The sequence below is a fragment of the Parasteatoda tepidariorum genome, chromosome 8 (assembly GCF_982258835.1).
Source record: "Parasteatoda tepidariorum strain Cologne lab strain chromosome 8, Ptep-v5.0, whole genome shotgun sequence".
Classification (NCBI taxonomy): Eukaryota; Metazoa; Arthropoda; class Arachnida; order Araneae; family Theridiidae; genus Parasteatoda; species Parasteatoda tepidariorum.
Window position 1 is genome coordinate 99,604,284 of NC_141762.1, and position 22,639 is coordinate 99,626,922.

Genomic DNA, 22,639 nt, shown 5'->3' on the forward strand with positions numbered 1-22,639 from the left:
CTTCAACTTCCATTAAACCAATACTTAACAATTGATAATTTTCAAGTTTAATAATCTTAAGAGGTCTATAGGTTCGTACACCAGGAGTTGGCACTTTGCTCAGCCTTCATCACATGCTATCCGACGATACTATTTCGTTATTTTTGGAGTAGGATGTGAACATTCCTGCACAAGATAAATATGTGGCTATCGTATGACAAAAATATTTAGCAATCTTTGTGTGTATTTTTTTAACATTAAATATTTCATTAATGTGATGACATTTCTCTCTCTTGAGTGAATAGTTTGCCCTTTTTAGAAATTTTGCTGCATTATATTTAATTGGTTAGAGTAACAAAACGTGTAATAGCAGATGATAAAGCGAAGTAAGTGATTGAAAAATAATTCACTGTCTTTGTTTGGCGCACATTAAGGGTTGTCTCCATTTCAAGAGCGGAGACTTTCTCCTCCTACTCCTGCGCTGAAACGAACTATTTGTCCGAAGAGGTGGAGCCGTCAGGGGTCTGTCCAGGACAAATTTACTGCAGTTTAGTGGTACTTTCAAAAATTCTATTTCAGGAAAACGGTAGTTTCACAAAATACTTTTAACATATTTTTGAAAAATATTTTCTAATTTAGCCATATTTTTGTGTAGATTTTTTAATATAATTTTTAAATTTCACAAATTATGACTAAATTTTCACAAAATAGGTAGGTACCTCTAGAAAAAAAACTTGACAGACCCCCTGCAAGTGCCAACTCCTGGTGAGTGAACTATAGGTGGTTTTGATCTCATCAGCATACAACTTTTTTTAAAACTAAATCCAATATTTAACTTATAAATCAGAATTTTTTTTTACAGAAATTAAACATAACACAAACATTACATAAAATACACTTTCGTTTAATATCATAAAAATTTTTTGAATTTGATTTTTTTTAAAGAAAATAAAGAAAAATATTTCTTAAAATTATTTTTCTTTTTTTACTCTCTAAATTAAAAGCAACATGCTATATTCAAACTAAATACTAAGTTTTAATTAAAAAAAATATTTTAGAATTTGAGTAATCCTGCATGCTAGAATTTAATGAAGAAAAAATTTAAATTGAGAAAAATGGATTAAAGACAAAACTTTAATAACTTTGAACAATAGACATGAGTTAGATATTTTACTTCTACAATTGCAGGCTAACTTTGCCCAGAAACACCAAATCTAAACAGAATTTGTCAACTATGATAGCTTAAAATCACAAAATGAAATAATTTAATTCTTAAAAACTTCAATTTTTAATCTCTCTCTATATATATATATTTATGCATGTATAAATCTTTAGCATATATATATCTAAAGTATCTATATATAGTAAGGCAAAAAATATATAGATTAATGATAGAAAATTGCCTACTTTATTTATTACAAAAAAGTTAAAATTTAAATAATATTTAAGTGCTAATTTATCAAATGAAGAAAATTTTTATCAACACTCATGAAGGTTTAAAATAATTGATATACGATTTTCAATGTGCATAGGCAACGTGTGTCTCAATAATACACTTACAATAAATATTGTCATTCAATTTATTGTAATGAGTTGAAGAATGCAAAAGCAAATGAATATTTTTCTTTTAATGTTACATCAGTTTCGACCAACGAGTAAGGTTTCGACTAATGTTTGATGAAAAGCAAGATTGACACTTGAAAACATAACACCGCACATAAGCCCCACCCTTGAGTAATGGATGGTGTTTTCTACACAAGGTAGCGCTGCAGGATCTTTACTGCCGATTGAGAATGTGTCCGTGCTTGGCATACAAAGACTAGTATTTTTGGTGGCCAAGATCTTAACCGATAAGTTCCAAGGAGTAGTCAGGGAATTTGAACCAATGAGAAGGAAGAGATGTAAACGTAATAATGAGGGGAAAACTGGTTCCCTACGCCAGAAACGCTAAAATTTCTTTCCATGGTGCAAACCAAACGGAACTCGTCGCCAACTTGCCGTCACTGTTTTGAAATGGTCGGCGGAAATCTCGTTCTCGGTCTATTGTGTTAGTCCTAGAAGGGAGCTACCCTCTCTGAAACATGACATTCTTGTTTCCATAGCACAAGACTCTGGCCTCAGACTTTGTGCCGGGAAGAGTTCTTAGCTTAGGGAAACTTACTTCATCAAAAGCTGAAAATTTCGCAGCCAGCTATGAGGTCATAGGTTTGCAACATTTGGCAGTTTGTTGTTATTTACAATTGGCAGAGGCGTCAAAAAATTTCAGCTTTGCGCAAGCGCATTTGATCAGTTAGTTCTACGTAGAGACACTAGTCAACGCTAAAAAAGCTGCTGTGGCCAAATCTTGTAAACATGACCAACGATTAAGCGATAACGATGATAAAATTAGCTAGAAAAATTTATAAATTTAATCATTAGTCGTGGCTGCTAAGCAACATCCAAATAAATATGTGAATTTGGGAGCGAGATTAATGTATTAAGAGCTGTCAAATAAAAATTAAATAGGAACGGCGAACTTTGCAGGTTAATAAAATGTCGGGTCCTCCAAAAGAAAAAACTAGAGATGAAATAGATATGAAGCTTTTAAGAGAATTGGCTGCATTGCCGTCAAATAAATTTTGCTTTGATTGTGGGCAAAGAGGACCTACTTATGTTAATGTTACGATTGGTTCTTTCGTATGTTCTTCCTGTGGTGGACTTTTGTAAGTTTTCTTGTTATTTTCATTCAAATAATATTTTTTTCTCAAAATGTTTCCGAAAGTCACTTCTAGAATAATTTGTTAGCCATTGTGCTAATTTTGTCTTATTGTTTGCAGACGTGGTTTAAATCCTCCTCATCGCGTTAAATCATTAACAGTATGTTCATTCACGGAGGTAGAAATGGACCGCATTAAAAGCAGAGGAAATGAGGTAAGTGTTACTTAATTTTTTCTGACTGAATCATTGCAAATGTTTGACATCTGTTCCCCGAATAAATCTGCTACTTATGTCCTTGTATACATTTTTTGTTAACATTTCAATTATATAGATTACTAATTCTCTCTTGAAGGTTTTGTGGGGAGAGTTGCTATCAACAATGTCAACTTTCATCTATGAAAAGTTACCCCCGCTATAGAATCGAGTTAACATGTCTTATATACTAGTGCATTGAAATTTTGTAGTGACAGTACTCTCCCGCCAGAATTATATCTGTGATAGAATTCAATACAGGGATACCACTAGTTGATTCAATGCTGTTTTGTGAGAAGCTGGGAGAGCTGTATTAAGTTCACTCTCATGGTCACTGCTGTGTTGCCTTTAGCAGTCGGATGTATGCGTTGTGTGTGATATAGACTAATTAGCAACAGCGCGAAGAGGTGGATAACGACACCGTCACATGTAGCAAGTCAACTGTTCAATATGGACCATCTATCAAAGTAGGCGTGTACAGATGGAAGTGGGAATTTCTGTCAAGATAGGCGTGTTCATATCGAAGTGGGGTTTCTCTGTTTCTTTCAAGATGGAAGTGTTCAAATCACAATCGAAGGTCAACAATGTGGGGATAGTAGTTATCGACAATGTAAACCTTCTTTAATGAAAAGGTACCCCAACATGGAGTCGAGTTAACATGTCTCATATACTAGAGAAATGAAATTGTAATTTTGTAGGGGTAGACGCACTACAAACATTTTATTTTTTTAAGTATTGAAAGCTAAAGAACCCTTTAGCACCTTGTTAAAGGTAGTAGACGCAAACGCATACCAATACGGGAATAGTCTTCAGTAAAAATATCCGCATTTATCGTAGCAAAATCATGTGTCCTAGTTAAGACCATAATATGAAAACGGGAATATTTTAAATTCTAAAATGTATGCACCTTATCATTTTGATTCACATTCTTCCTATTTTTTCTAACTCTTCTGGAGTTCTAAGTCATCTTTGTTTTTTTCTTGAAATTATATTCAACATTTTTCATTCAACAAACTTAAATTTTTTAGGACTAAAAAATTGAACTAATTAATAAAACTAATTAAACTTAGAAAAGGTTCAACTTAACGTTTTATATTTCAAATCACTTTTATTTCTCCTCATTCACACCTGCTTAGTTTTGAACATGGGTGCCTATTTCTGAGCACTTATAATATGTCTACTTTAATTTACGTCTGTATATTTTTGAAGCAAATGAAGTTTTTTAATAAAGTAATATTTTATAGCTTCAGTTTCTTGGGTTTATTTATTTAATTAATGTGATAAATTTTATTTGGAGGACTAATATATTGACTAATATAAGTATAATGTAAATTAAATTTTAAAAATATATTAGTACAATACACATCTTAGCTTCTCATTTATCAATACGAACTAATGCTATTGCCAGAGAAAACTCTGAAATGCACACAGTCCTTATGACCAACTATTTTGTGTGCACAAATTAAAAATAAAAAAATAACTGTATAGTTCACTTCATATCTTACTTTTTCACAGGTTATTATATAATTTGATTTAGTTGCTTTTGTAATGTGAGGAAATAAATCTATTTAAAATATCATTAATTTATTGAACTATTTTGAACATATTTTAATGTTAAGTATCTCATTATGCCTATGTGGTTACTAACAGGGCAACTAAAATATGACTATTTGCAACTATTTTCGGCCTGAGGCGACTGTCAACTTTTTTTGCCAGAAAAGGCTGAAAAAGCAACTGTTTTTAAGTAAAGGAAACTTTTCTGTACTCCTAGGGATGTTTTTTAGTACCATGGAATGGGTTAACTGCCTGTGGCTTCCCGGGATTTTCTGAACACAATTAAAGAAAATAAAAAATTTTGTATTGCATATTTGAGCTATCACTTTACAATACACATATCAATTTCAATTAACACATATTTTGTTGTAGGTCTATTTTGTTTCTCAATCGCCTTTTCAAAGGTTATTGTTACAAAATTCTGCATGATATTTTTAAAAAACAAATTTTAATAAGATATTACGATGCATGTATTTCGTATTTGAGTAATCACTTTTTATAATATATCTGTATACTATTTATTTGATAAATCAATTATTGATAAAAATGAAAATTTTTTAGAGAAAGTATGTTCTTTTTTTTTTAATGAAAAAGGTTTTTTTTTAATGAACTCAAGTAATTAAAAGTATTTAATTTTCTGCAAACATGCTTATTATTTTTTTTATGTAAAACTTTAGAGCTAAATCACTAATGTTTGCATAAAAATTATTATCATATTTGCTACCAACTTGTCTAAATAGATCATGGTATTTGTCATTCAGTCATCTGTATTATATAAAACACTAATATGTATGTATCAATAAAACCGATGATATTTCTTTTCTCGCATTGGCAACAGTTTTCATTTTTAATTAATGGACTTTGGCCCGCAAGAGCATGTAGTGAGCATCATATGGCTAATCTATATTATATAAAACTCTAATACGTTTTAATTGATAGGCTTCGGCGCGCAAGAGCACGTAGTGAGAATCATATGTCTAATCGGGTGAATTCTCATCGAATTATCAAAAAATTTCTCACAAAATTATCTTCATCAAAGCCGATGCTTTACATCCGATGTTCAGTACTATTTCATAGTGTTTTTACAACACATGGTTTTAGCCCTCTGGTGGGTAAGACTTTAAAAAAAAACTTTCAACAGTCACTTTTCTCAACAACTGAAATTTAGAATAGTGTGATTAAGAAAAGTATGTGAATTGTTTGCAATTTCAAATTAATATTGAAATGCACAGGTTTAGAATCTTCTACAGTGAAAAGTTTTCGGAACTTCAGTGTTCAAAAAAGTATACAAAAGCTAGACGTTAAGAATGTATCCAATGAGCGAGTAAAGCGAGCATTGGATTGCAAAGCAATCCGAAATGAACTGCGAAAGCAGTTCTGAGGGTTGGTGAGCGCCAGCGAGCAGGGGGTGAAGCCTCCTAGTATTATTTATTATTATAATAGTAAGTCATTTAGTCATATTATTGAAAAAATTTATTAGGAAATTTTTTAACCAACTATTTTCATGCTTTAGGTTACTGAAAACAACTATTTTGTTCATTTTTTTTGTGGCAACCCTGTACTAATTGTTGAGAACACTGAAATTTAATATTGAAATTATAGCCAGACAATATTATACTAATTGAAAATGCAGCTAATAAATCAGACAGTTCAGTAAAAATAAATCTAAACCAAATTTTCTTTGCACTAAATGTCTTTTATACCTACTTAACTGGATATGGTAACTCTGCTCTAATATTATATCTGTATAATATTACTTTCTCTTAATTTTTAATATATATAAGCAGAGAACTAATTTTTATTTCATAGTTTACCTAATTATTATTATTTTTAAATGTAAATAACTGCACCAATCTATTAAAACTTTTCTTTGATAAATCATGAACTGTTTTATATTAACCTTTACATTACTAAATTACAAGATATTTCAATTTATATAAATATTTCATTAAAACTTGATGTTGTAAATTTAATTAAAAATAATAAGCTTATCAATGTATAAATTAGAATAGAAAACTGGATATTAATAAATTTAACTGAGCTATAGGTAATAATTTTAAATTAATAACTTACAGTTTAATCATTTAAGGGTCTAAAAGCTTAATATGGTAGATAAACTTATAAAAAAAATGATCAAACTTTACAATTACATAATTTGTGTAATGGTGCACATCCCCATGACAGAATCGCAGCAACACGGCAGCATTGTCGCAGAATGATACATAATTCTTGCAGAAAGATTTTTCCTTTGGGGAGTAAAAAATTTGGTTTTCTTTTCTGCAGGAATTTTTCAAAGATTTTCTCTTTTCTTCAGAACTATATTCAAAAGATGTCTTTCTTGCTCAATGGAGTGGGAAAAAAAATTTCATTGTTCTCATATGAGAGTAATGAAAAATAAAGAATAATGATGTAAAAAATTTGGTTTTCTTTTGTACAGAAATTTTTGTTCTATTTTTTTATTCAGTAATTAATCTTGATTTCCACTTAGTTTTTCAAATCCTATATTTTTAATACAATATTATTTATTACAACTGAATCTCAAAAAGAAAACACATTTAGTAACCCCTTTTTGAAGAGTCAGATTGGTGTGATTTCGCTCTCTATCCTACCTTTTTTTCTTTTTTTTTTTATGGTTGTTACTTCTATGGATTTCATTATTTTCTATTCTTTTAATGTGATGATATACAAAATTAAAACAGGAAAATAATTATATTTTATTGCCTATACCTATTAATACCTTTATTTTATTATTAATTTGATACTCTTTTTCATTACAGTACTGCACACATATATGGCTTGGAAAATACGAGGCTAAAAATGAGAACATTGATCTCTCTAGTCCAGACAAACGAAAGGATTTTATGACATTGAAGTACGAGGAAAAAAAATTTTATGTTGATCCAAGAGAAGCAATTAAAAAAATGAAACCACGTGCACCAGCTGCTCCAAGTAATTCTTCTGTTCCAAGAAGTCAAACAGTGATGCCAAACATGCAGATTCAGGTTTGAATTTTATTTATAAAAAAGTGTAATGATGGGAATAGCAGAATTCTGTGTATCATAAGATTACTGGTTCAAGTATCAAAATCTTATAATTCGATGAAATGTTCTGTTAAATCCACTTAACGAAATTTATACATACGTATGATTCTTCCTGCCAATTTGATTATTTTGTTTTGGCGCTATTTTGAATATTTGGAACTTGCTAATATCGCGATTCATATTCATGCGATTATAATATCAAACACCGGTTTTTGTATTTACCTGATTTAAAACTTATGCCTTGTGATGCTTATTTTCACGGTTTCTTTTTCATGTAAGTTTAAAATCCAATGTCGTAACTCGTGTTTATCATATCAAAGATCGTTTTTCATATTTATACGTGATTTAAAAACTACGCATCGTGATTCGTAATTACGCAATATAAATATTCTCTATTGAATTTGTATTTTCACATTTTTAAAATTCAATACTGTGATTCCAGTAAAAAGGCTTGTTCTTAAACTAGTTAAAAGGTGTGATATTTTTCATAAGTAGATAATTTAATTATAAACGTTAGTTAAATAAAATTATGTTAAATATAAAATATGTATGGTATATGAATTGATATCAATTATTTGCACATAAAATTTTCAGGGTTTTTCCATTCGTGTCACAATCAGCCCTGGTTACATTTTAGCATACTTATAAAACTAAGCTTGAAAAGAATATTTTTATTTTGTTGATTTCGTGTGTAAAATTGTTTGTGCTTGATGTTTGTGTGCATATGTATATATAATTTTCTTCATATTAACTGATGCCAGAACCATTTTTTGTTTGTTTCTCAAAAGAATATGATATTGTTGTTTCCTTTTGTTTCGGAGAATCTAAGGCATTTTTATTCTAAAAATTAAGCTTAACCCACCTGAGATAAGAGATTGTGCGCAAATAATGTTGTTTTGCTTTATTAATTCACTTGATTTGATTTTTAGAGACCAGGAGTCTCTCAAGCATTCTCTGCTGGAGATATTAGCAATGCCGTCCCAAATGCAGTCAAGGCTTTTACCAAAGATCCATTTCAAGAAATTAGGAAAGGTACACACATTTCAGCAATTACTTCTTGACACACTATATTTGCACTAAATCCGTGCAATGTTTCTTGGCATTTATTGTTTTTTTTAAATCCTGATATTACTGGATCAAGGGTCTGACCAGGCCAAATTTACTACCGTCTAGCGGTACCTTCTCAAATTTAACTTTAGGAAAAACAGTAGTTTCACAAAATACTTTATCTAAAAATGTTATTTTTGTATCCCGTATGAAACGATAAATCCATATTTTTGTGTTGATTTTTTAATATAATTTTTAAATTTCACAAAATGGGTACCTCTCAGAAAAACCTAGAGACACCCCTGTAGATATGGGAATTGTGCACCTGCGTAACTACGATTTGTTGCAGTTATCACTACTGATTTTTGCTTAGTTGTAAAATCTCTACATCTTTAATGCTATGTTATTTGCGCATATTTTTCAAAAATCTCAATATTTTTTTATATTATTTATTATAACATGAATCTCACAACACATAGATTTATTTCAATGTGATTTCGTTGTTCATGTGGTTTTGTTCTAAATAGACTCATTTTTTTTAATCATCAATCATTTTTCGGCTGTATCCTAAAATTTTACAATTTTTAAAATCTTTTGTTTTTTTATGCAATGACTACTTGCAAAGTGAGAAATTTATTATTTTTTTTCACTAAATATGTTCTTTTTGTGTTGAGTTGAAAAAAATTATTAGATAGGAAAAAAAAATTTGCTCTTAAAAATTTTAATTATTACTTATGTGCATAAATATGAGTATTTTATCTTCTATGTGAAAAAAAGAAGAAAAACTAAGTATTTAAAAAAATATGAGAAAAAAATATCAGATATTTTCTTTCAGCAGTCATTTGTCTAATTTATGTAAAATTAATTGCAAAAGTAATCTTTGACAATGCAAATGTATAATTTACACAATATTTGATAACTTAAGGAAGATAAAGTAAAAAATGAAAGAAGAAACATATAAAAGAAATAAAGTAAGGTAGAATTCAAAATTTATGTAATTGTGTTTTTTGTGCTTATAAATTTCAACAAAATTTTAATTTTTATCTCAGGGTATGTAAGAGTTTTTATTTGTTTATTTGTGATTGAGTGATAAGTTGCTTAGATAAATATCTGGAGAACGTATTTTCCCTCATAAGTAGTTTCCTTCTACAATTGATAGAAACGTATGATATACTTAGGAAAGATAGGTGTAAGAAAATATTGTTTTCTCTTCAAAAATTTAAGTCTTGTATCGAAATTTCTGTAAGTTTCAAAAGGCACTTTTTATAAATACTTTAAAAAAGACTTATCCTCGTTTACAAAAGGACGCATTTCATAAATTCCTGGAATTTTAGATTGGTACCACAGATCACTTTTAAATCAATAATAGGTCAAATTTCACTACCTACTTAAAACAAGAATTTTTTTTAATTAAAATTTTATTTCCCTTTCAGTTACTATTTTCTATGTACCAATTATAAATGTTCAACAGATTTTTGCGTCCCACTTATAAATATTCAGCAATAGCAATTTTCTACGTTACTAACAAACTTCGATTTTATTATTTAGTATGTTGGAATTCGTATTCACGTGATTTAAAAATCCATTATAACAATCTAAAGATCATGTCTTTCGATTCATATTTAGGCGTTTCAAAAAACCGAATTTGCAATTTGTATTTTCTCGTTCTTAAATCCAATATCGCGATTCATATTCGCACAATTTAAAACACATAATCGCAATTCATATCCACACGATTTTAAAATACAATATCTCGATTCATATTCCCAAGATTTTAGGACACAATATCGCAATTTTATTTTCGCGGTCTTAAAATACAATATCGCGATTCTTGCAAGAGCTAGTTTTTTTGTAAATAAATTACTCTAAAAGTATCATATACTTTATTAGTTGGTAGTTTAATTTTAAATCTTAGTTCAAAAAATTATGTAAAATATGAATAGAATATAAATTGATATCTTGTTGCAGAGTTTTTGCAAATAAAATTTTCAGGATTTTTCACTTTGTGTCCTAATCACCCCTGAACATTGCAAAGTTGTTATTAGCAAATTTCTTATTATGGCGATGAGACTCACAAATTACTTTGCAAAATATTGTCGTAAGAGATCTCCTAATGGCTTTCTTTTGAAGAAATAATTGTAAGCCTTATGATAGGATATTTAGGGTCAATGAGTTTCTATAGGCGGAATAGTTATTTAAAATTTACTAAAGTTTTATGATAGGAAAACTAGTTTTAAATTCAAAAATAAGAATTTATCTAGTTACCTTTTTGTTTAATTATGTCAGAAATGCTTCAGGCACATAAATTTTATTTTAAACATTTAGTAAAAAATTATCTCGCTAGAAAATTTCATGAAATCTGTTTGTTGCATTTTAAAATTATCTGTAATAGCTTTTTCTATCATTGTTTATGAATAAAAGTGATGATATATTTTCAGAAAATGGTGATGGTGCTTCATTTGCTGATTTCAGTAGTGCCTTTGGTAATACAGGTAGAGTTTATTTATTCATTATTTTGGGGTAAATGATTATATGTATATGTTTGGTGTAATTAGAGCTTAGAATAAAGAGTTTTAAATATTCATTTGGGACAAAAGTTGCTCAAACCTATTTCATAATTACAATTAATGCAAGTTGAGTATGTGAACCATATTAAACTAAACTCAGCTTTATCTGGATGCTTCCTTTCTTTATTATTATATTTTTAACTTTTTATTTCAGTACTATCTCAAAGGCTGTGCATTGGAAATAAATTTATTTCAATGAATCGTAATTTATTTATAATTACAAAGGTCTTATTATCTGGCTTTTCAAAATATGCATTGTTGTTTTAGTTTCCAAATAAGTGTCATAATTTGTATAGTTTTGAAACTTTCCCTTTTTGTAATACAGATAAACTGTGAAGCAATTCAATCCAATGAAAGATTACTTAATATTAATTGATATGTCTAAACTGATGTCCCAATTTAATTTAACTTATGTATAATATAATTTAACTTAACTTACAATTTAATTTAACTATCTTCTGAAAATCCATCAATCACATGGTGTGTAGCGTTTTTAAAAAATGCTTATTTTTGATTTAACGATGATTTTTATTTATATTTTTCCATAGCATATGAAAGCGCCTTTCATTTTACATGGTTGATGAGATACTTGCGAGTCCGCATGTGCATCTAGTGAGCTGGGTTAAATGAGATTATTGCACTCTCATGTGCAACTCTGCTGCATTTTGCAAGATATTCTTAATTTCAGGCTTCATTTTCTACCCCCTGGTATCAAACTGAAAAATCTCTTGTTCATTTTATAATGACTAATATAATCAATAAAAGAGTTGTCAGAAACTAGTTATTTTATCTTGATCATGTAAAGTCTTTAAAAAAATATTTTGAATTTTGTTCATGAATATAGTACTTAAAAATATGTTTCGAGTGCTTATTTTTTGTTGAAAGATTTGGCTACGCTTCCTGAATCAGTTATAGATACAACCAATGCATTTATATTGGGATTGTCCAAAAGGCAACACTTATTTAGTTCCCAATTCAAAATTTTTAATAGCCCAGCATTTTCCACTCATTGCGTTCATGATTTTTGATATGCCATCAAACCTCCATCATTCCATGTGTGAAAATGCTACTTTAAATCTATGATGGTTAATTATCAAGAGAAGTTTGATTCTTCTGAACCAACTATACATTTTCATGATTTTTTAATGGGAATTCTTGTTGGTTCAGCAGGAATATACCAATTTGGGTTTTTTTATGTTAGACCCTCATAAATCAATCCGAATTCCTACATTTGGGTGATGGTGGTTCATGGTCGTTCCAACATTTGATATCAAAGAAACTATGATGGAAATTTCTTACTGTTCAACATGAACACAAACCATTCAAACAAGTTGCTATTCTTATGTTGGACCATCATAAATGAGCCCAAATTCCTGCATTGGGGTGATGGTTACTTATCAAAAACTTATAAGGGTTCATGATGGATTATTAGTTTTTGCAGAGGGATTTTTCTTTTTAAAAGTAAACAAATGTTTTTTTCTAAAAAATTTACATGTAAAATTTGAATCACGCATTTAGATAATCACTTTTTGGCGCGCTCAATTTATGCAGCTAGTATCGTAATTCGATATGATATTTCGATTGTATTTTCTCTTTTGTTAAAGGTTAGAATTTTATGGGCTGTTTTATGATGGTAATAGTTTTCTTTTAAATAGTGAGATGTACCATGTTTGTGTATTATAATACATTTACTTTTAAGAAGCATGTTGGATTTATTTGTAGGTTCTGCAGAATTATCTTCACAGTTGCCTGTGACAAATGCCTCCTCTTCTAATAGCCACAAGAAACCTGCCCCTCCACCTCCTGATCGGTATGCAGCTCTGGCTGATTTGGACAATCAGCTTCATCAACAGGCTGATCCACCAAACACTTCTGCGTCCACTCCCTTTTGGGCAACACCTACAGTGCCTCCTGCTGTATTTGCAACTGGTAATTTTCGGTTAATTTAATTATAGTAAGGGTTTGATGAAGCAACGCAAATTATTATTATTATTAGAAGTAGTAGTAATTGTATTTATTTATTTTGTAAATGTTTTAAAATGTTCATACATGATAATGTAAATAATTTGTTTAAAATTTATTTTAAAACATAATATTTTTTTAAAATAATTTTTAACTTACATTTAAACACCAATGTATTAGTTGAGAAAAATAAATATAGAAGCAAAAGTTATTAGCAAAATCACAAGAAAGTAACCCGGGTAATTCTCAAGTAAATTTTCAGAATAATTTCATGATAATAAGGGTTTGTTGTTGCAACACAAATTATTATTATTAGTAGTAGTAGTAAAAGTATTTTTTTTTTTTTTGTAAATTTTTTTATATGTTTATAAATAATAATGTAAATAATTTGTTCAAAATTTATTTTAAAATATAATATTATTTTTAAATTATTTTTAACTTACATTTAAACAGCAATTAGTACTTCAAAACTGATAATGTGTTAGTTGAGTGAAAAAAAAATAGAGAAGTAAAAGTTAATCACAAAATCACAAGAAAGTAGTTTAAATGTCAAATAAGGTGGTTTTTGAATGATAAATTAATAAGTATAATAAAATGCAATAAAATTACAAATGAATGAAAATTTTAGTTAACTTCCTTCCTAAACAGGAGATTTACTGAAATGAATATTGCTATGGTCAATGAAATTTCTAAATCGTTCTTTGTGAAAAACATAGGGCAAAAGCTGGCAAACAAATATTTAACAAAAACAAGACTAATTCCATATTACACAATTTGTTTCTCCACACAAATTCTGTTTATTTGAATAAACATATTAATATTGCATAAAATAAAACGAAATAATTTTTCCAGACCTTTTATGCACTTATATTTCCTTATTTGTATTACGTCTTTCAATACCATAGATTGTATATTTTTTGTTTACTTGCATTTCTGTCCTTTCCCTATAACAAGCGCTTATTATTTTTGCAACTTTTGAATACACTTCCAAAACAAGATGTTTTTCTTAACTATCAAACATGGGAGCAAAATTAGCTGTTATAAGGTGGAGGAAAGAAATTTATTTTTACCCCATTCAGCGATTTGGTTAAAGATTAAAATGATTGTTAACTAAACTATTTCATTTACTATAGCATTTTTTAAGTACCGTATTTTTCGGCGGAAGAGCCGCGGCGCTATCGAAAAAAAAGTTGTTTTTTTCCTACATGCGGCGCTTCCGACGAAATATTTTTTTGTAGCAAAAAAATGTGTCAAGGAAAGTTATTTAAGATGAAATAATTTTCTGAGAGAAAGACTATTAAAAAAAATTAATAACGAAGTCGACGAAATATTCGCCCGTATTGCGATCTGCTGCAGAACATCGCCAATTCTTGCAAACTTTCGGCAGCAGCCTGTAAGAAAATAAATAAACGAAATAATAATTTAAAAAAAAACATCGCATAAGGAGAAAATTTAAAAGGTATGCATCTTGTATCCACCCCCAGCTTAAGGAAAAATCGCAATCTAGAAATCTATTTAGCGCCTTGGCAATAGTAATTTAAGCGTCCAGAAAAGGAAGAATAGGACCCTAAACCCGACACTCGCGGGACTGGCGAAATGCCGAACTTCGGATCTCTTTCGCAAAATTCCAATATGGCCCCCAAATATTACTATAATTCAATTCCACTGTTAATTTCAGAAAAACCAATAAATTTAGTCAAGTTTCGATCGTAGATTATGATGGAGTGGGGTGAATTTAAAACTGGCCCATCTTAAGAGAAATTTTACTAATCAAAATAATAATCTATATAATATAATCAAGAAGAAATAATCAGAATCCTATGAAGTGCGAATAATCGTTTCTTCTTTAGAGCGAGATCACAGTTCTCGTTTTTTCTTTTAGATAACATTTTGTTTTAACGAAAGACGCTTACCTCGCAAGAAGAAAAAAAAAAGGTAACAGGGAACTACAAAAAAAATTTTTTTTTTAAACAATTAATGCTAAGAAACTAACAATGAATATCAACAAAAAACAAGCTAAAAACTAATAACGATAAAAAAAAAAAAAACAAGCGAGCAACAATTAACAAGAAAAAATAAAAAGCGTCAAAATAAAAAAAAAATTAATGAATCGAATAAAAAACCGCAAAAGGGATAGAATTCATTTTGTTGTCCACGTGGTAGTTTCAATGTCAACTGGGTGTGGCCAATTTATGGTCAAACAGAAGAGGGAAATTTGGGGGTAAAGCACAGCTGTCAAGATTGATTGATCAGTTTTTTTCCAACTTCCATTTCTTTATTTTGTTCATTGGAAATGCAAGTGTTTTTACTTCTCACTTTATTTTAAACTGCTTAAGAAACAGATGTTTCTTTTGACACAGATTTTTTTTTTCAAGCTTCTTTTTTATTTTTAAAAGATAAAATAAAGTAAGTTACTTCAACAGAATAAAATTCCAAATAAAAAGAATATAGCTGATTTTTTTTGTCTTATCAATATAAATTTCTTTAAAAAAAAATTTAAAAAAAAGATTAGATCAGATTAAGTGCCAAATTTTGGAATGCTGGATTAGGGGTCCCATACCCTTTTCTTTTCCCCAACCCCTTTTAAATATTGAGTCACATTGGGTTATTTCCATTGAAGGAGAGGGCATTCTACTCACTAAAATTCCACCCTGAAAGATTGTGAAAGTGAAACTTTTTTCCCGTTCGCTCATTTCTTCAGAATTTTTCTGGGGCCTGCTTAGTTATTTCTTATTCTTGTTATTATTAGTTATTTCGTTATTATTAGCTGTTTCGTTATTATGTATTAGTTTTTCCTCAAATTGTTAACGGTAATAAATTTTAAAATCTTTTTATTTTAAAATCTTTCTTTTAATAAATTTTTATTTTATTTTTCTTATTGCATTGTTTTACGGATTCCTGCAATCAGTTCAGCCTTAATTCAGCTACTGAACATATAAGTATTCTTTTTGCTGTTCTTCTGTTTTTTGGCACGGTGCCAACTAGTAAGAACAACTTTATTTTATATAGTTTTGTTGTTTTCTTTTTTTTTTTTGCTGAAAGAGAAAACTTTTTTTTTGCTTTTTTTTGCTGAAAAAGAAATTTTTTATTATAATTTAGAAATTAAAACTTTATTTTATGAAATGCATAAAAAAATTTAATTTTTTATTATACAGATATTCTAAATGGTAATTTAAAGGTCTCTTCTGAAAAGATGCTGATATACGCGGTTCAGCGCCATTGCGGCGCTTACTATAACTTTTTTTTTTAAAAATTCATTTTTATCGAGGTGCGGCGCTTGTGACGAAGCGGCGCTTTCGCCGAAAAATACGGTATGTTCAGCTGTTCTTTTTATCTCTAAGTTTTTCCAGCTATTAAAATTAGTGTAGTTAGCCTAATGTAGCTTACACAAGAGTGCAGTAATTTTATTTTATAACCGTCGTTGTACAGCTGACCCAATTTTTGGGTTTACGACTACTAATGTTCAACTCCATAGCCTTGTCATTTTGAACCCTATCCAGAAGACAAGGGAACTCCTGGTTCGAGTATTGGGAGAATTGTACATTTGTGGAGGACTTTTTGAGGGAGCTAACCCGCATTTGCCTTACATGGAGAAGAAGACCAGGAGAACCTCCCATTGCTAGCCTACTGGCAAGGGAACTCTAACCCATGATCCTTCTTCTACTGAGGATATTTCACATCTGCACTGTGGTTGGTGCAAGCCGGATGCAGAATTTGTATCGACTGGGATTTGGACCCAGTTCGTCTCATTGGAAGAAAAACGCTCTATCAAGAGTGCAGTAGTAATTGTGTTTCCTCTTAATATATTGTGTATAATACATGGTCCTTAATAGTCCTTAAAAATATGATCCCTTAAGAGGACTTAATTTTGGTGTAAGGTTTTTAAAAGTCCTTAATTTTTCAGCATCACTATAGTAGTTGATAGGAGTAATTTTTCAGTTCAATTTTTTAAAACAAGAAGTTGCTCTTTTATCTCCTAGAATTAGACCCTGGATTGATTACCACTAAAACGTAATCTATGGGATATATTTAAGAATAATAATTCAGCTATACTATACTATTTCATTTACTATAGCATTATTTGCTTTAAGTATGTTCAGCTGTTCCTTTGGCTCTTTCTCTTAAGTTTTTCTAGCAATTGAAGCGGGTATAGTTAGTCCGATATAGCTCACACAAGAGCACAGTAATTTTGCGTTTTCTCTTAATATATTGTGTACAATATTTACAGGGAAAAAGCAGGGAATTTTTTTCCCGTCCAAATTAGAGTGACGACCCTGTTTGATTCACAACTTTTTTCCCTGCAACCACGACTGGGGCCTCAAATTTCTCACTGCAATTGGACCTATCTCTAATATTAGTAAGCCATGCGCATGCCCATAGAGTCTTCCCTTATTTTGATATATTAGTAGGGTTGAAAATTGATAAGCTTTGCACTTGGTGTTCTCCCATTTCCTACTGTTTTCCCCCTTTTTCCAGAAAGTAAAATGAGTTGGAAAAGATCTATTGTCTGATCAGGTTTCATGTAGTGTGAAGGAAGGTTCTTACGTTGGACTTATTAAAAAAACAAACTTCTCCTGAAAAAGCACTGCTTTTAGGGGAGAGCAGCTTATTTTTACAAATAGGGCAAGAAGGTTGCATTTGTATGGGTCTAAGGGCTGACTGGGTCCACCTTCTAAATATGCTTAAGGAGGCCGGGTTAGCCTGGTTGGTAGGGCACTGGGCCCATGTCCAAGAGTTCGTGGGTTCGATCTCCGTAGGCCGGAGACTCCTCGTGTAGTAAATGGTGACTGATGCACGTGAAATCTGTCTAGTTCATGTTCCATAACAAATCAATGCCTTTGGGGGTACTGATTCAGGAGTATCCTTGTCTTCTGGATTGGTTCAAAATTACAAGGCTACAGAGTTGAACATTAGTAGTTGTAAGCCGAAGATTGGGTCAGCTGTTCAACGGCAGATATAAGATAAAATATACTTAAAGAAAATCTCTGCTTACCTTACAACTAATATTATTAATAATTGGATTAACATTTTTTAAAATTTGACCTATTTCACATTTTTCTTGAAATGACGCCATACTGTGAAAGAAAATTTTCATCTCAAAATCTCTTTCTCCTTCATTATTAATTTAAACGAAAGAAAAAGTAAGTTCAAGCAAACCTAGAATAAGTCATGAAGTTTCAATTGCTGGAGAAAAGAAAAACGAAACAAATTATGTGAAGAGAACTTCACCATTGCAAAATCTTGAGTTATTTTCATTTGTATATTTAAAACTTCCTTTTTAGTATTTGAAACTTCATGACTTACTCTAGGTTTGTCTGAAATCACTTTATTTGCACTCTAAATTTTAAATTAGTAATGAAGGAGAAAGAATTTGTAAGGAAAATTTTCTTCTGCAATGTGGCGTTCTGTTAAACATTGTGAGATGAGAAATATGAAAAATTTTTTTAAACTGCTTTATCAAATTTCAAAATGCCAAGTTTTTTTTCCGCCTATTAAAAATTGCTTATCCAGGGTTGCCACTCCACAGGGAAAATTTGCTTTTTTTTTCTTTACCAACTGGAAAAATACAGGGAATTTTGTTTGTTAGTTTTTGTCTTTTAAAAAATGGCGATCACTCAAAGCATAATCTATGAGATATTTAACCATGATATTTCAGCTATACTAAACTATTTAATTTACTTTAGCATTATTTAAGTATGTTCTAGTAATTAAAACTAATAAATATAGTTAGCCCAATATAACTCACACAAGAGCACACTTATTATTGTTTCTTCTTAATATATTGTGTATAACGTGTACAGGGAAAGCACAAGGAATTTTTTTTCTCTCCAGATTTGAGTGGCAACTCTGTTATCAGAAATATCAGTTTTTTGGCCCTCTTTAATCTACAGGTCTGGCCAGGCATTTACGATTTTTAAAAAAATCATACCTGATTAAAATTTTACATGACCCTTACACTCTCATTTCTGTTGCATAGTGTTTGTATTGCTCTTTTATGCAGGTGTTCAGAATCCTTTCCAACCTTGGACGCCACAGAATCCTTTTCAGTTGGTAGCAGGAACAGCAGCAGCAGCACAGCAGCCTTGTAAAACAGCCACAAATGGCTCTGCCAATCCCCCGAGCTTACCCAATGGCAATATCGGAGCTGTTTATTGGCCCCCTTCCTCTTCTTGGGGTGCAGATTCCTTTTCTAGTAAAAATGCAGTCATTGATAATTACAATCCATGGGCTCAGTCATTTGGATCAACAACCAGTGCCAATCCATTCGAGGTATGTATCTTTACCTGATAACTGTTTAAATGGCCAGTATGGTCTTACCTATTGGAAAATTTATAGGTCAAGAATAAATCTCACGGTGTCACAGATAAAGGTTTCACATAAGTCAAACATGATCAGTTGTTTAAAAATCTTTAATTGTGTGATTTGACTTGTAATTAAATTTAAAACGAGATTATCAATATTTGAATGAGGTGATCAGAGACCGAAAATGGTCTAAAGGAAGGATCAAGAATGGGTCAATATTAGGAAACTTACTCAATTTTAGGGAATTATCTAAAATGTACGAAAACCGAGAGAATTTTGATTAAACCTAGAGTAGAGTCAAATTTTATCAGAGTCAAATTCAATAGAGTCAAAAGCTATGCTGATATTATGAACTTACTATTTGTGATAGATGAATTTTACTGATATATTTCTTGACCTTGGTTACCAAAATGATCTATTTTCTTTGTTCTAGAATGGAACATCAGTGGGTCAGTCATCTTCTGCACGGAATCCGTTTCTATGATAATGCTCAGGTCGATGATAACTCTTTCTTCTGTGATGCTCAAGTGTTTGTGATCTTTTTATCTTGCTTGCCATTATTATATGCTTTTTTGTAATATTACTTGTTGTTGAGAAGATTCTATTTATGAACAAAGAATGATCTGAAAGTGTGGAATTTTTAAGCTAATATATTTACTATACAATGTGTTCAATGTTCTCGTACCATTCCATCTCCTTTTTTTGTCTCTTTGTCTTTAAAAATAACAACAACAAAAAGTATAATAATAATTTTCAAAATTTTATGTAAATTACTTCAAGCTGGTAGTAGCTGATGGAATTTCACCATAATGAACTCTACTGGTCTGCGAGTTTTAAATTTAGTATCATTAATATAAAATTATTTTAAAAGAAAGAACAACAAAGGATCTAAAAGTAAGGAATTTTTAAGCTAATATATTTACGATACAATGTGTTCAATGTTGTTTTACCATTCCATCTCTTTTTTCTTTTTTTTTTGTTTGTCTTTTTATCTGTAAAAAAAAGATTGTTACGATAATAATAATTCTCAAAATTTTATGTTGATTATAGTGTGGCTTTCAGGAGAACTCCTCCACCCGTCTCGCGTCCTAGCGGGTACTATGGTTACGGGGAAAGGTCACTTTGAATAGGGGTGTGGGATAAATAGTTTGTCTTATAGCGTAGGTCGTCCTGAGTAAAACCAATCGACACCTTCTCTCCACCATTTCACCCCCATGAGAAATGTGCTCTCGCTTGCTACTATAGCAGCAGACAGCCCCAAACTTCCAGTCTGGAGGAGTTCTCCTCAAAGCCACTCTATACTTCAAGCTGGTAGTAGCTGATAGAATTTCACTAAAATAAGCACTACTTATGTGTGAATTTTGAAATTTAGTATCATTAATATAAAATTATTTTAAAAGAAAGATCTGAAAGTGTGGAATTTTTAAGCTAATATATTATATAATGTGCTCAATGTTGTTTTACCATTCCATCTCTATCTTTTTTTTTTTTTATCTTAAAAGAAATAAATTGTAACTATAATAATAGTTTTCAAAACTTTATGTCAATCACTTCAAGCTGGTAGTAGCTAATGGAATTTGACTAAAATAGTCTCTACTGGTCTGCGAATTTTTTAAAATCTAGTGTGATTAATATAAAATTATTTTAAAACATTGTCTTATGTGAGTGTAAGTTCAAAGTGATGAGCTCAGGACTGTATTACCAAAAAAGGAATTTAAAATAATCTTGGTCTGAGAATGCAATTTTCCTGCAGTCTTTAATATATTTGCACTCTGTAAGTTAATTTGTACTGTTATAAACCAACGAATTTTATTTATGTGAAATATTGAATATATTTGGTGAGAAGCACTTCAAATAATTTTGCTTTTAATCAAAATGAAGTATTTTATTGAATGGCATTAATAATAGTATGAATTTTGATCCTTGACAAAATGAAATTATTTTAAGTATGTTTAGGAAATTTTTACAATTTTATTGTGCATGTTGTTCAGCTTTTGTCATTGTATGAAAAAAAAATCAAAACTTTTGTAATGAACTTTCCTTTTAGATCAATGTGTTTTGATTCATTTATATAATTTGTTTTGTTGTCTTTAAGTTAAAGATGCAACAGACCTCCAAACGCACACATCACATCTACCAATATACTGATAATCCCCAGCTGTCAGATGATATATACTGAAAATTAAGATAAATATATAAAATTTAACACTAAATAAAATGAATAATAATTGTTAACACTAAACATACCAACACTTTATGTATACCTATTTCTACCATAGGCGGTCAAATCACTGAATTTTATGTTTCTTGATTGAATGTACGAAATATAGATGTTAGAAAAGAAATAAGCTAAGCAAAAACTTTATTATAATTAAATAGACTTGTATATTGCCAATTTTTATGTATTACAAACACGAACAAGAGGAACTTTTTTATATCATTGCTCAACGCATTTTTTGCATATACAGGGTGTTACCATTGTGCATTTTTCGCAAGCATATTTCTTCTATTTATTATTATTTCTATAATTCTTATAACTATAAGAATATGTAAAAATTATAATTCTTATAATTAATAGTATTTCTTCTAAGAACGTGTACTGTCTTGATTGTTTTGACATTTTTATGGGTAAAAACTAACAGTTAATTAGAAATGAAGTAAAGTTATCAAAATAAAATATAAGCTACTTACCAAAACATTTAGTTTTTGTCACTTTTCTGCAACAAAAATGTCAATCTAAAATTTTAGGTACTTTCTTGAAATTTGAATTCGCAGTTATTCTGATTGAACTTACTATGCAACAGTCTTTGCAGAAATATGCAACTCATCGAATGGAGTGCGTTGAACACGTATTTCATCGTCATTTCTGATCTGATAACCTTATAAGGCAATAAATTGTTCGCCAGGTAAATGAATAGGTATACGGTAGGAATAGGTATACGGCAAGTATTATTCGAAGCAAACAAAATACAAAAAAATATAATAGTAGAACACTAACTGTATATAATTGTTAGAAAAAATCATGATGTCAAATGTGCAAAAACGATATAACTGCATTTTTGATGCAAAAGTTCTTTAACGGTCATTTGACCAGTTATGGTATGTTTAGTGTTAAATTTGTATTTCTCAGATATTTCTATCATCTTAGAATAACAAAATTAAGCAATTTTCCTGATTGGATAGTTATGATGCAAAAAATAACAATTGTTCAGCCTTCTTTGGCGATATTGAGTCACT

At 30.1% G+C, this 22,639-nt stretch overlaps 2 protein-coding genes across 3 annotated transcripts in view; one reads left to right on the forward strand and one right to left on the reverse strand.

Annotated features, from left to right (window-relative positions):
• LOC107440948 (leucine-rich repeat-containing protein 49) overlaps positions 1-1,720 on the reverse strand; it is a 43,599-nt gene extending 41,879 nt beyond the window's left edge. The window contains exon 1 of one of the 2 annotated variants that reach the window (XM_043048838.3): positions 1,540-1,720. Coding sequence is in view for 1 of the 2 variants with exons in the window: in XM_043048839.3 (XP_042904773.1) it covers positions 1,540-1,554 (15 nt within the window). In the remaining variant the exon portion in view is untranslated. The remainder of the gene's footprint in view (positions 1-1,539) is intronic. The other variant, XM_043048839.3, reaches the window with a different exon arrangement.
• Positions 1,721-1,758: 38 nt separating this feature from the next.
• LOC107440958 (arf-GAP domain and FG repeat-containing protein 2) lies at positions 1,759-21,454 on the forward strand. Its single transcript, XM_016054061.4, has 8 exons — positions 1,759-2,681; positions 2,796-2,889; positions 7,260-7,484; positions 8,453-8,555; positions 11,009-11,062; positions 12,860-13,066; positions 19,101-19,369; positions 19,836-21,454. Exons 1-8 carry the CDS (start codon positions 2,512-2,514, stop codon positions 19,884-19,886), a joined length of 1,173 nt encoding a protein of 390 aa, XP_015909547.1. The 5' UTR covers positions 1,759-2,511; the 3' UTR covers positions 19,887-21,454.
• The last annotated feature ends 1,185 nt before the right edge of the window (positions 21,455-22,639 follow it).

Excerpts from the sequence above, each read along its gene's own strand:
- LOC107440958 (XM_016054061.4), top strand. The coding sequence starts at position 2,512 with ATGTCGGGTCCTCCAAAAGAAAAAACTAGAGATGAAATAGATATGAAG. Across the intron at positions 2,682-2,795 it reads TCTTCCTGTGGTGGACTTTT|ACGTGGTTTAAATCCTCCTC; the intron begins GTAAGTTTTCTT and ends TATTGTTTGCAG. Across the intron at positions 11,063-12,859 it reads TAGTGCCTTTGGTAATACAG|GTTCTGCAGAATTATCTTCA; the intron begins GTAGAGTTTATT and ends ATTTATTTGTAG.